The 14,072-nt window shown below is 46.6% G+C and overlaps 1 protein-coding gene across 1 annotated transcript in view; it reads left to right on the forward strand.

Moving 5' to 3' along the window:
• adamts18 (ADAM metallopeptidase with thrombospondin type 1 motif, 18) overlaps positions 1 to 14,072 on the forward strand; it is a 108,934-nt gene that overhangs the window by 48,117 nt on the left and 46,745 nt on the right. The window contains exon 2 of the mRNA XM_029257545.1: positions 8,409 to 8,762. Coding sequence (XP_029113378.1) covers positions 8,409 to 8,762 — 354 coding nt within the window. The remainder of the gene's footprint in view (positions 1 to 8,408; positions 8,763 to 14,072) is intronic.

Consider the following 14,072-nt stretch of genomic DNA (forward strand, 5'->3'; position numbering starts at 1 on the left):
ATGCAGTATTTTCTGATGTCTTATTCCTTTATTTCCTTGCTTATAGTGATGATGTCATACCTTGCTTTTTAGTTAGTGGAAGTAAAATGACTGGTGTAGTAAAGGATGTTCCACACATACACACACACACTGGCTGAAGCCACTTGCCCCAAGCGGGGTCGCGGTGAGCTGGAGCCTAACCCGGCAACACAGGGCGTAAGCCTGGAGGGGGAGGGGACACACTATGACAGGACGCCAGTCTGTCACAAGGCACCCTAAGCGGGACTTGAACCCCAGACCCGCCAGAGAGTAGGACCCAGCCAAGCCCACTGCACCACCATGCCCCCTCACTAGGGTGTTCTATTAATCCACAAAAAATTATGAATTACTTAAACTTTTAGTGGAACAGCAGTTGTGCTGGGTTCTGGGAGTCACCAAACATGAGGCAGTATGGGCTGGATTTACAGAGTATTTCCTGACGGTGATAAAAACGTGCCTAACAAAAGTAATTCTGAATAAAAGAAATAATAAAAGGGAAAAGAGCAGATTTTGTTCGCATCAACAACCACGCCCATCTGGGCACCACTGAAAGCACAATTGTGCAATTAATCTGTGGACCTCCAATAGTCTATCTGAGTACTGTGGCCACACCTTATCCTCACCACTTTGTCAGGTGCCACCAATAATCATGAAGGTGAGCATGGCTGTGCTCCCGTGTACCTCGGCTTTTGAATTTTGGATTTAGTGGGCAATGTGATCACACTGCGTTGAGTATGAATGGTAGGTTATTGGAAACGAGCATAAAAGAACAGGCATCACTCTGATTCTAATTAACCTACTGGGAAACTGTGGAATTGGTTAATTAGTACATGAATTGAATAGAAATGCATGAATACATACATGCAAGAGTCCTTTTTGGCTTTCTCATTCCTTTCTTGTTGTTTAATGTGCAATATCAACAACGATATTCGACTTTACACCGTCACTTTTTGCAGCTAGAATTTGCACTGATCCCTCCAAGCGCATCACTTGCATTGTCACTTTTAATTATTTTGGCTATTGTTATTGGTATTATTTATTGTTTTTTGTAGTACTGTACATTGTGTTGCCTATAGTCTGTGGAGAAGCATTCAGGCAAGAATTTCATAGTACTTTGTACACGGTATTTGTTCTTATGACAATAAACCTTGAACTTTATGACACCCCTCATCACAGATGTGGCAGCCAACAGAAGACACCTTTAGGCTATAGGGAATGAAGTGGGACATACATCAGGGTTCTCCTCTAATATGGACCACAACCAAGACTTGAAACCACCAGCGCTGGCTGATCACCCTCCATGTATTGTATTCCAGCTGTGTGAGCTCTCTGCTGGCTCTGCCAGGTGCTCTTTCCAAGGGGAAGCTGTATACACTGATCAGCCACCACATGAAAACCACTGACAGGTAAAGTGAATGACATTGATTATCTCATTACAATGGTACCTGTCAAGGGGTGGGATATATTAGGCAGCAAGTGAACAGTCTGTTCTTGAATTTCATGTGTTGGAAGCAGGAAAATATGGGCAAGTGTAAGGATCCGAGCGACTTTGACAAAGGCTAAATTGTGATGGCTAGACAACAGGGTCAGAACATCTCCGAAACAGCAGGTGTTGTGGGGTGATCCCGGTATGCAGTAGTTAGTACCTACCAAAAGTGGTCCAAGGAAGGACAACTGGTGAACCAGCAACAGGGTCATGGGCACCCAAGGCTCACTGATGTGTGTGGGGAGCAACGGCTAGCCCTTCTGCTCCGATCCCACAGAAGAGCTACTGTAGCAAAAATTGCTGAGAACCTTAATGTTGGCCATGATAGAAAGGTGTCAGAGCACATGGTGCATTGCAGCTTGCTGCGTAGCCGCAGATCGGTCAGCATACCCATGCTCTGACCCCTGTTCTCCGTCAAAAGTGCCTATAATGGGCATGTGAGCATCAGAACTGTATCATGGAGCAATGGAAGGAGGTGGTCTGGTCTGATGAATCACGTTTTCTTTCAGATCATGTGGCTGGCTGGGTGCGTGTGCATCGTTTACCTGGGGAAGAGATGGCAGTAGGATGCACTATGAGAAGAAGGCAAGCAGGTGGAGGCAGCATGATCTTCTGGGCAATGTTCTGCTGGGAAACGTTTGGTCCTGGCATTCATGAGGATGTTCCTTTGACATGTATCACTTACATAAAGATTGTTGCAGACCACGTATACCCCTTCATGGTAACGGTATTCTCTGATGGCAGTGGCCCTGCCACACTGCAAAAATTGTTCAGGAATGGTTTGAGGAACATGAGAGTTCAAGGTGTTGACTTGGCCTCCAAATTTCCCAGATCTCAATCCGATTGAGTATCTGTTGGATGCGCTGGAAAAACAAGCCCAATCCATGGAGGCCCCACCTTGCAACTTAAAGGATCTGCTGCTAACGTCTTGGTGCCAGATACCACAGGACACCTTCAAAGGTCTTGAGTCCATGCCTTCATGGGTCAGAGCTGTTTTGGCGGAACGAGGGGGCACCTACACAATATTATAAAAATTTTAATGTTTTGGCTGATTGATGTATTATTACAGTATAACCTTGGATTCAATTCTTCACCTCGTCATTTGTGACTTGTGACTTGTGTAATAGCAGATTGTTGGAGGAAAGAGTGAATTGGGCTGCTGATCTGATTTTGGTTGCTTTATGGGCACCCCCCTCAGACTCGTCACACGCCTGCTGCTTCCAGAATTTCCATTGGTGGAGTTGTGCTGTCCTTCAGATCAACACCACACATAGTGTGCGAAGGCAGCCATGGGATTTCATACACCCATCATCTGAGCCATCAGATGGGAAACCAAGGACCTAGAAAGATGAAAATGTTTCCTTAAACAAAGTTATTTTTGCAACCCGCAGTCTGGAGTCTCTGTCTGACTTTTCTGTCAAACCTTTGTTTTTTCCACCATCTGCACACTCAAAATTTCACTGCTAAGACCAGCATACAGGTTTATCCAAAGCAATTGTTTTGGATGTGAACACAAGAATGCGGTTAGAATTAAAGACCGGCTGTTCTTACCTTTGTAAATATTAATAAATCTATTTTAAATACCTTTGCTGCCCCTTTCCCCCACTATATTACAAGCAAAGATTTTGGTTATTTTCTTTGGTTCCTTCATCACAAACGTCACGTTAACTGGAAGTTCCACACTCCTTCCTAGCAGTGAACTTATAATAAATTTACATTTATCTGACACTTTCTCCAAAGCAACCTACAGTGATTTACCCATTTACAGAGCTAGGTAATTTTTATTGGCGCAGTTGAGGGTAAGTACCTTCGTCAAGTTTACTGCAGCAGGAGGAAGGATTCGAACCTGTGGCTTACATGTTAATGTGTGTGGTCACTTTGTGTGTGTATATTTGTACATATTTCATGTATGTGTCTATTTATGTTTTTAGGATGCTGTATGGTGCTGTATAGTGAATTTTCCTCTAGGATTAATAAAATCTTTCTTTCTTTCTTTTTCTTTCTTAATTTCTTTCAGATTCAAAGGCAGCAGCTCTAATCACTGTATTACCAAACTTGTTCCAGCTAAGAAGACAGCATTGCACAGGGAGGAAACCCGCAATATTGGGATTTCCAACACAGTCCCACGAGCATGGGGTGGGGGGGACTTGGGCAAAGCTGCGTTGCCACGGTGGCGCACGTCTGCCACGCTCAAACCCCACACAAACCAACTCCCTGAAAACCTTACAGATGAACGTGGGCGATACAATTACAGGGGAACGTCAACCTTAAATCAGTAACAGATACGAGGAGAGGACCACACGATCGAGCCAAACGTGCCGCGCACGAACCTGCTATTGGACCCGGGGGGGGTCGCAGACCAAGGTACAAATCAAACAGCGAAACAAACCAAACCAAAGGCAGTGATGTCTCAAAGTGCATGGCATTTATGAACAGTAAATAGATTAGGCGCTTGGTGTCCAACGACAGGAGTCAGGTCATGTAAGGAGTGATGGCTGGAACAAATAACATTCTGGTCGCTGATCTTCAACCCCGCTTTGTACTTCATGTGGTGGAAGGCCCGCGAACATGCGTGTTCATAATGCAGGACATCTTGCATTATCCTGGATGGAGAACACAAGTTGCCGCGATCAGCGAGGGTTGACTGAACCTCCTGACTTCAGGGCTTTTTTTTGACTCATTTGTAGCCTGTTTAAACTCTGCTGTCAGTTTAGCGCTGCGGTGTTGGTCATTCCGGGACATTCCAGGGACTTCCGCGGCCGTTTGCCTTGCTTCAATCAAGACATGGTTTCGGAAAGGGAAGGAAATATTGGTAAACAAGGGCCATCTTGTAAACAACCAAATTGCGGACTAAGCAAAGTGTCCCCCCCACCCCGACACACACACACACACACACACACACACACACACACAAACACACACACGCTCATGCTGGATTTCCCTGAAGGGTCCCACCGGAACGCACCACTGTGGCCTCCTCTGATGCCAAACACATATCCAAAATATATCTGAAATAAAGTTACTGTTTCAAGCCAATTAAACCTGGCAGAATGGACTAACTAACTAAAGTACAATAAAGTAGCAACTGGAAATAGACAGTTTCTAATTTCTCATGATATACTGTAGAATGTGAACATGCGTTTTAATGATTGCATTTTAATGTCTGTTGCAAATAATTTCACAGCACCCTGCATTGCCTCTGCTCCAGGCAATGACTTTGAATCATAAACTTTATTACTGTCTGCAGGAGGTATCATTATAAGAGACCGTGAGCTACACAATAAACACACTAATGAACTGCAAACAACAAAGACAGATTCACACACTTTTATTGGCTTGATTTCACACCAAAGGAACTCTGAAACACCAGAATAAAGTTACTGCAGCACATGGCCCTGTCTTTGGCTCCATCTTTAGTCCTCTCTTTGGCATCATCTTTAGTCTTGTCTTTGGCTCTGGTTTTAGTTCTGTGTTTGGCTTCATCTTTAGTCCTGTCTTTGGTCCTGTCTTTGGCCCTGGTTTTAGTCCTGTGTTTGGCTCCATATTTAGTCCTGTCTTTGGCATCATCTTTAGTCCTGCCTTTGGCATCATCTTTAGTCCTGTCTTTGGTCCTGTCTTTGGCTCTGGTCTTAGTTCTGTGTTGGCTCCATCTTTAGTCCTGTCTTTGGCTCTGGTTTTAGTCCTGTCTTTGGCTCCATCTTTAGTCCTGTCTTTGGCATCATCTTTAGTCCTGTCTTTGGCTCTGGTCTTAGTTCTGTGTTTGGCTCCATATTTAGTCCTGTCTTTGGTCCTGTCTTTGGCTCTGGTTTTAGTCCTGTGTTTGGCTCCATATTTAGTCCTGTCTTTGGCATCATCTTTAGTTCTGTCTTTGGCTCTGATTTCAGTTCTGTGTTTGGCTCCATCTTTAATCCTGCCTTTGGTCCTGTCTTTAGCTCTGGTCTTAGTTCTGCGTTGGCTCCATCTTTAGTCCTGTCTTTGGCTCTGGTTTTAGTCCTGTGTTTGGCTCCATCTTTAGCCCTGTCTTTGGCTCTGGTTTTAGTCCTGTGTTTGGCTTCATCTTTAGTCCTGTCTTTGGTCCTGTCTTAGGCCCTGATTTTAGTTCTGTGTAGGCTCCATTGTTAGTCCTGTCTTTGGCATCATCTTTAGTCCTGTCTTTGGTCCTGTCTTTAGCTCTGATTTTAGTTCTGTGTTGGCTCCATCTTTAGTCCTGTCTTTGGCATCATCTTTAGTCCTGTGTTTGGCTCCATCTTTAGCCCTGTCTTTGGCTCTGGTTTTAGTCCTGTGTTTGGCATCATCTTTAGTCCTGTCTTTGGTCCTGTCTTTAGCTCTGATTTTAGTTCTGTGTTGGCTCCATCTTTAGTCCTGTCTTTGGCATCATCTTTAGTCCTGTCTTTGGTCCTGTCTTTAGCTCTGATTTTAGTCCTGTGTTTGGCTTCATCTTTAGTCCTGTCTTTGGTCCTGTCTTTGGCTCTTATTTTTATTCTGTGTGTGACACTATCTTTAGTCCTTTCTTTGGCTCTGATTTTAGTCCTGTGTTTGGCACCATCTTTAGTCCTGTCTTCAGCTTTGTCTTTGATCCATTCTTTGGCTGCATCTTTGGTCCTGTCTTCGGCTCTCTCTTTGGTGTTGTCTTTAGCTTTGTCTCTGACTCTGACTTTTGTCCTGTCCTTGGCCCTATCTTTGGTCCTTTGGTTTTGTCTTTGACCCTGATATCTGCATTTAAGTGTATTCATTTAGCTGGTGCTTTTCTCCAATGCGGCATAGAAGTGAGAGAAAACAATAGTGCATTTTTACCAAGTGAAAGAGAGATACAGATACAGACACATGACTCTCCAACTACAGCCACTTAGTCCAGTACCATTGTCTGGTGTTGCCTGTCTCAAACCAGCACATGTTAAACAAATAGCTGTACATAAAAGTGATTGGGAACAATTTTTTCATATTAATAAGTAGTAAAGGTTTATGGAGCAGACAGCAGATCAGACGAGAAATGGGGCCTGAAAGAGATATGAGACTTCTTCGATGTTGAGAGGGATTCAGCAGTTCTGAAGGAGAGAGGGAGTACATTCTACCACATTGGAGCCAGAACCAAGAACCTTTGCGCTTTTGATTTTGTGAGTGAGGCCAGGAAGTGGGCAGAGGTGGAGGAGTCTAAGACTCTTGCTGAAGGGAGTGATCAGGTCCTCTAGGTATCGGGGAGGAGATCCGTTGACGGTGTTTTAGACTGTAAACAGTGCTGAAAATGTACTGGAAGCCAATGGAGACAGACAAGGATAGGAGATACATGGGAATACTTTAACAGGTCAGTGAGCCACTCTTTAGCTCTCCTTGACCCTTACTTTGGCCCTGTCTTTGGTCCACTCTTTTGAACTGAATCAGTGCAGTCTTTAGCCATCTTTGACTGTCAGCCATGTCCTGTCGTTCACTTTGTTTGGACACGGAGGGGTCCCTTGTGTGGCTTAAAACGGAAGATATTGTGGGGCAGGGTCGGGAAACAGTGATCCTAGTTAGGTGGTGTCAGGAGGTGTAGTGCAGTGTATGAAAAAGGATCTCAGGACAAACACACAGCTTCCTGGACCAGTTGCTGTTATTAACTTAGAAGCAGATTTGAAAGGTTTTAAAGGAGTTTTGAACCAGTGCATTTTATTTATACACTATGTTGCAAATCCACACGTGATCATACAGTGAGGCACACGTCACCACGCGCTATATAGGTGTGTGCAGGCGATCGGGCTTTCACGCGTCTAGGGACCGGAGGAGAGCGATGCGCTGCGGTCCACGCGGACTCGCTGACGACGCTCGTCTGTGATTGGCCGACCGGCAGCCCCCCCCTCCCACCCCAGCCCCGGTGGTGCCGCATGCTGCACTGTGCGCTCGCGAGCCGACAGTGGCTGCACAGCGCGCGCGGAGCGGAGAGTCTACCTGTCCCCGGCGCGCCGCCCACGAGTCAACCGTCTTGCTGCTGCGCGCGATGTGCCTGCAGGACCTCGCGCGGGGAGCGGACGCATTGCGGAGCGCGTGACGATGCTGGACGCGAGCGCGGCGGCGCGGATTCTGCGTGTTTCCAGAGGGACTTAGGACATGGAGTGCGCGCTGCTTGTGGCGCGGAGCCGGCGCGTCCCCGCGCTCTGCCGCTTCGCGAGCCTCTTCTGCACCCTGTGCCTCGGGACTCTTGTCAAGGCAGGTGACACCTGAGCGTCTGCCTCGCACCCTTTTTCCCCCTCCAAGTTCAACTTTCATAATTTACCTGACTTTGCTCATCATGTACTTTGTTTTTTTTTTTTTTTGAGTTATTCCTCCTTGCCTTTATTTTGCGTTTCCTAATGTATCCCGCCCGTCGTGTTTTACAGACGTGCTGCGCGTCTCCGCTCGGCGCCGCCGGGGGTCTCGATCGCGGTGAGTTTCGTGCGCTCCGCTCCGCGCGACAACCTTGGCGCTGGACGCGTGCGCTCGCCGCAGTCACAGCGCAATCCGTCAAGTGGCGGGTGTGTTAGTGCACATTGAACGGCGTGTACGGTGACCTTAAGTGATGATGTGGAGGGAAGCGTGGGATCTCACACACACACACACACACACACACACACTGCAAGTCCTGAATACACACGCCCTCCCTCCCTCTCTCACACACACACACACACACACACACAGAGCAGTATTTCTCCTCTGCTGAAGCGGCATTCACGCGTTGAGCATCAGAAGCATTTAACACACAAGGTGTGCAGTGTCTAAAAACAAGGATCTGCTCACCTGTCAGTTCTGATAGGTTGATTGCAGTACAGACACCCTGAGTGCTGATTGGCTGATGGGAATTGTGGGTAGGAGGCTGATGCCTTCTCTGTTCGTCGGGTGGATAAGTCTCCTCTGTTTGCTTGGTGCGTGTGACGCATCCTCACCGTGTGTTCAGTGTCGTCACAGTGTGCTGTCGCCCCTCCCTGCAGACTACGCCTTCGTGACGCCTATACAGGTGGACTCCGCTGGCGGCTACCTGTCACACGACGTGCTGGGGCGTGGTCGGAGGCGCCGCTCGCTGTCCCAGGAGGACGGGACACTACACTACCACGTGTCAGCCTTCGGGAGGGAACTGCAGCTGGACCTTCAGCCCTCACCGCTGCTGGCAGATGGCTTCTCCGTGCAAACCTTCGGCCGGGAGGGTATTGGGACAGAGCCCCCGGTGCCCGACCTCCGTGACTGCTTCTACCAGGGACGAATACGCAACCACACGGTTTCATCGGTGGCCATATCCGTGTGCGAAGGCCTGGTAAGTCCCCCTTCCCCCAGCCTTCACCTGCAGAGGCTCCACTCCCACGGCCCCTCATGTGGGAAAGTGCCAAAGGGCCCGATTAGCGTTCCCGCATGCTGACTGCCAGATCCTCACACATCAGTGCATGCTCATACAGGGCAACTTGGGTTCTCTGACATCTTCTTTAAGTTCTCCTCCATCAGTGTTCACCCACACTGCGTCCATCCTCCGTAGTAGCTCTTCCTCAGCCAGGGTCTTCATCCAACAACCATCTCATTTGCATTCATAACTTTATCTGACACTCCTCGCCAAAGCAACTTACACTCATTTACCCATTAGTACAGTAGGGTCATTCGGGTTTGAGGTCATAGAAACTCACCTGGGGTGGAGAGAGAGTTCCAGCCAGAAGTGCCACAGCTGAAAGGGGATTTGAATCCAACGGCCACCTCTCGTCTTCCTCCAGCTGCGGCCACATGGCTGACCCCGCCCTGGGCATCGTACAGCGTCGGGGTCCTCCCATCGGTCCCGCCCCTTCGCCCCCTGTTTGCTCCGCCTACTCCCTCGTTTGCTGCAATTAAACGCGGAGCGGCGCTTCAGCCTCTTGGCTGGCGGCGCTAATCCCGCCTTTGTCCCTTTCATTAGCGTCGGCCTCCCCACAATAAACCAGCAGTGGGCCTTTCTTCCAAACCGCTGCGCCACACAATGTGATTTGGAGGCAATTGCATCTCAATAGACCCGACGGGCACTTTGATCTATTTTTCTGTCCCTATTATTTATGTTTCTTTTGTTTTTCTGAGGCTGACCGGAATGCCATCGGTGACTCGTTCTTTGCGCCATCACTAACGTCCACCTTGCAGAAGAGGGCACTTCCTTTCTGAAACGTCAACATTATTTATTTTGTTTTGTTGCACTCTTCTGTTAGTGGAACATGAGGGACCCCCCCCATCTCCACCGGGGCATGAACCGCGTGCAGCGACGAGGACTCTGACCCCCGTGGCATCCATTCCCATCCCTTCTCGAACCAAGAGTCTATTACTTGAAGGCCGTCCTATCCTCAGCTAGAAGAACACTTTTAAGATTTTTTTTTTGTTCTTGGACTGTTTTCACCATGGAAAAAACCCAGGAAATACAGGTGAAAACTGTCCATGTGATGTCATTGTGACAGACAGTAATGAGCAATTTACATGGATGACAGTTGCGGTTTTGCGATTTTGGCCCATCGAAGTGAACGCTGGACCCTGTAGATCCCAGTATATTTACATTTATACATTTGAATATGTGGGGGTGCAGTGGTTTGGTGTGGTTTGTTTGGCCTGTGGCTGCTGTGTAGCAGCTCTGGGGTTCAAGCCCCCCTTGGGGTTCCTTGTGGCGGACTGGCATCCTGTCCAGGATGTGTCCCCTCCACCTTTAGCCTTGCGCCCTCTGTTGCCAGGTAGGTTCTGGCTTGCTGCGACCCCACCTCGGACAAGCAGTTGTAGGCATGGCATGTGCGTTTACATTTATGCATTTTTATGTTTGCCAGACACTTTTTTTCCAAAATTGATGTACAGCTCAGAGTAAAGAAAAGGGGCATCAACGACAGTGATAGCGGGTGGCGTAGCGGTTAGAGTTGTACCCTCTAGACTCGGGCGAAATCCCATCCTTTATCATGGGACTTACCCTGAATTGGTAGTGGGTAAAAATTAGCCAGCTGTAGAAATGGGTAGATCATGGTAAGTTGGTTTGGAAAGGAGCACCTGCTAAATGAATACAGAATATGACTCGGACACAGAAACGTGGTTAGTTACAGAAGCACAGGTTGTTGCTCCGACTTGACTGTTGTCATGGTACCTTTGATCCAATAGCTGTCTGTAGAACTGAAATATGAATATAAGCAGATAAGTTGTAGCAGGTGGGGGTGGACTAAGTTATGAAGGTATGAGGGTGTGAACAAGATGGGGTCGAGACCCTTCTTGGATGCTGGGAGGGATTCAGCAGTACCAGGCAGCCTGTCCCCCACCCTGTGATCCTGCTGCGGTGCCACATAATGCTTGGATTTCCTTCAGGGGACCTCAGTTTCATACCATTAACTATCTGACTGGATGGGGAGAAGATGGCCACAAATTGAATGGCTAGGAGGGTGACAGACGTGAATGTGACCCGGTGCTTTGCATCTGCTCCAGCGGACCTGTGGGCGGCTCTTTCCGCTGTCTCATGTTTGAAACGTCAGTGCCGTGTGTTCAGTGTTGTGCTTTTCCCGTGCTCACATGTGCCGAGTCGGCAGTACAAAAGCTCCAAGGCTGGGGTGGCTACTGTATCTGTTTTTCACTAGTAGAACCACTAGTAGAAAATTGATCTTGAGTCACTGGCATTACTTAAGTGGGAAGCACAGATTTACTGAACTTATGTTATTGTTAACCATTATCATTTATCTGATACTTTCCTCCAAGATGACTTACACTGTAAAGTTTGTACACTGAGCTACTTACAGTGATTTACCCATTTACGCAGCAGATACATTTTACTGTACAAGTTCAGGGTAAGTCCCTGTATCAAGGGTACTGGAGAAGGAGGTGGGATTTAAACCTGGGTCCTTAAATTGCAACCCCTAACCACTATGCCCTCAATTGGTCCCATAAGCACTTTTGAATTTGAACTCAAGCTCTTGTCTCTGCATCAAAAAAAACTTCAGAGTCCCACCTTTCACAGGTACAGCTCTAAATTAAGCCACTGGTAAATTGAGTAGTTGATTGAATTTGAATTATTTTATTAATCCACAGAAGGGTCCTCTATAAACAGTGCCCCCCAGGGATAAAGATCATTTTGGGACCTGTGAGCAGTTTCAGAGTCCTGGGTGTGTCCTGTTGAGTGTCCTGTGATTTGCTGTCCCCTCCCTGCAAGGGCATCTGTCCCCCCCCAAGGTGTTTGTCCTCGTTCCTCATTTACAGCTCAGACTGTTGAGCAGCTGGGTCGTTTTGAACCTTTCCTTTTTCAAAATCTTTTTTTGCTGAACGGAGATGAACAAATTGGCCGTCTTAGAAAGCAGGCTTACGCGTTGTTGTACTGGTTCACATTATACAATGATTGTGTGCCTACATGTTACATTTTTATGTGTTGACTTAAACAAAAATCACTTAACCTACATTTAGAGTTCCTGTTCTTCTGTGAGGAATTAAGGGTTGCAGCACAGGGATGCTCTTTTGCCACTCAGACTGAAAGTTTAGTTTGTCTCGCTGCGGTCGTCTCTGAATTTGAACCTCCAGGCTGCACTTTCGTCTCTGCACTGAGGTGCTGGCCATGAAAAAAAAAAAAAACAAAACAAAAAAACAAAAATAAGATGGCACCCAAGTGCAGCCTTCTCCTCGGGCGGCAATGTGGTCGGCAGTTGCGGCTGCGGGTTGGAAGGGGATCTGTAGTGGTGGGACGAGCCGGCGCCCCCCCACTTATTGCAGAGTTCTCGGAAGGTCATAGACCTGAAGGGATTCACTCTAGCCTCCTTTCATAATTATTTAATCAGCTCCATCATCTGGACATTTTTCAAGTGTTACAGTTATTCCTGTCCTTGCTCACACATGCACATACTTTGATTTGAAGTGCCCTTAATAGGTTACGTTTTTCAGGTTCCTTTATTATTCCTTTATTTCTCAAACTACAGACTCTGATGTACTTATTCTCTTTTGCAGTTGTGCATCTGGACCTTCCGCTTCTTTTTCTACCCAGTTCAGATCCAGTTTGCCCTCTTCTCTTGAGACAGTAGTGGACACCTTTGTACGAAATCTTCAGTTTCTTGACAATCTGACGCATGAAATAACCTCCATTTCGTGAAACAACAATGGACTGAAATGTTTCTTCAAAAAGCTGTTTCGCTTTGGCCATTTTTGAACCCAGAAATGAACTTTAGGAATGCCAGTACCTTACAACTCAAGGAAAGATGATTTACTTACTTTTTTGAACACAAGAATTGGTTTTAGCCGTCGTAGCGCAATTATAAAGGTTTCTCTACCATTAGGGCCATTCTGGGTTTAAAATTAGGACGCTGGAGCATATTGCTGAAAATGGGGCTATGCCGTCGCATGTGAATAATAAATTATAGCTCAGACATTTCAAGCAGTAATACCCATTTGCAACATTAGCAAAGATATATTTGCTGTGTATTTGAATTAATTTCATTTTACCTTGATTAAGAAGAGTCTCAGTTCCCTCAGAAACATGAACATTTCTGGGTGATTCCAAACTTTTGAATACTAGCGTACAGCTAATACATAAATAGCACAGAGGCTTTCTTGAAGGTCTCGATCCAAGACCACTGATCTGGGATCAGTGGGAGATTCCAGAAAGGGGGGATAATACACAGGGTACTGGCCACACGGGGTGGGGATTTTATGCTCGTATTCTGGAAGATGGACAAACGGAAAGCAGAGTTAATGTTATAGTAATAATGGTCCCCCCCGGGCGCCCTCCCGTCATAATTCCCAGGACTCAGTGTGTGTGGGAGCTCAGAGCAGCCGCACTATGACAGTGATGTAGTGCCCTGTTCGACACGCTGGGCTCATTTGCATTCGCGCCCCGACTTTGGCTTTGCAGCGGACCTGGCGCATGCAGCTTCATGAAAGCTTCACGTGTGTGAAGACCTGGCCGTGTTCCAGGGCGAAGCTTTTCCTGTCACTGGGGATTTGAATGCAGGTGTTCATGTAGCTCATCTCTACAGTCAACAGGCCCAGACTTGGTGCTCCACACCTGACCCACTGCAGGTTCAGGAGCTGAAAGCTATGACCTTGTTGCTGAGTGTGTGAGAAACTCAGTGATAATAGTCTGAGTGTGATGTATATAGTTAATGAGGACCTTTTCAACCTTTTTTCTGAAGTATTAAAACGACATTAGTTAAGTAGGTGGATTTTTAATAGGTTTTCTTTCGCGAAATCATTTTTTCTCCAGCCAGCTTATCATTATTTTGACAGAAGTTGATAGTAGTTGGGACAGTTGGTAGTTAGTAGTTGAGAGAATCTCTAATGCCTTCACTGATCTTCTGAAAAACTATGTGGAAATTTTGACAGCTTTCTATTTACATTACAAATTTAACATTTACATTTTTGTAATTATTTCTATGTATGTAATGTACATTTTTGTAATGCATGTACATTACATTAAACGCTTGTATTACATTTACCTGACACTCTTCTCCAAAGCGACTTACTTATTAACAGCATTTATACAGCTGGGTAATTTTAGTGGAGCAACTTAAGAGTTCTTGAGGCAAGGCTCAAACCTGCAACCTTTGGGTCCAAAGAGAGCAGTTTTAACCACTACGCTTTCTGCTTCTTGTTAAAACCTAGACTCAAGGAAAGGACA

The sequence above is a fragment of the Scleropages formosus genome, chromosome 1, assembly GCF_900964775.1.
Source record: "Scleropages formosus chromosome 1, fSclFor1.1, whole genome shotgun sequence".
Classification (NCBI taxonomy): Eukaryota; Metazoa; Chordata; class Actinopteri; order Osteoglossiformes; family Osteoglossidae; genus Scleropages; species Scleropages formosus.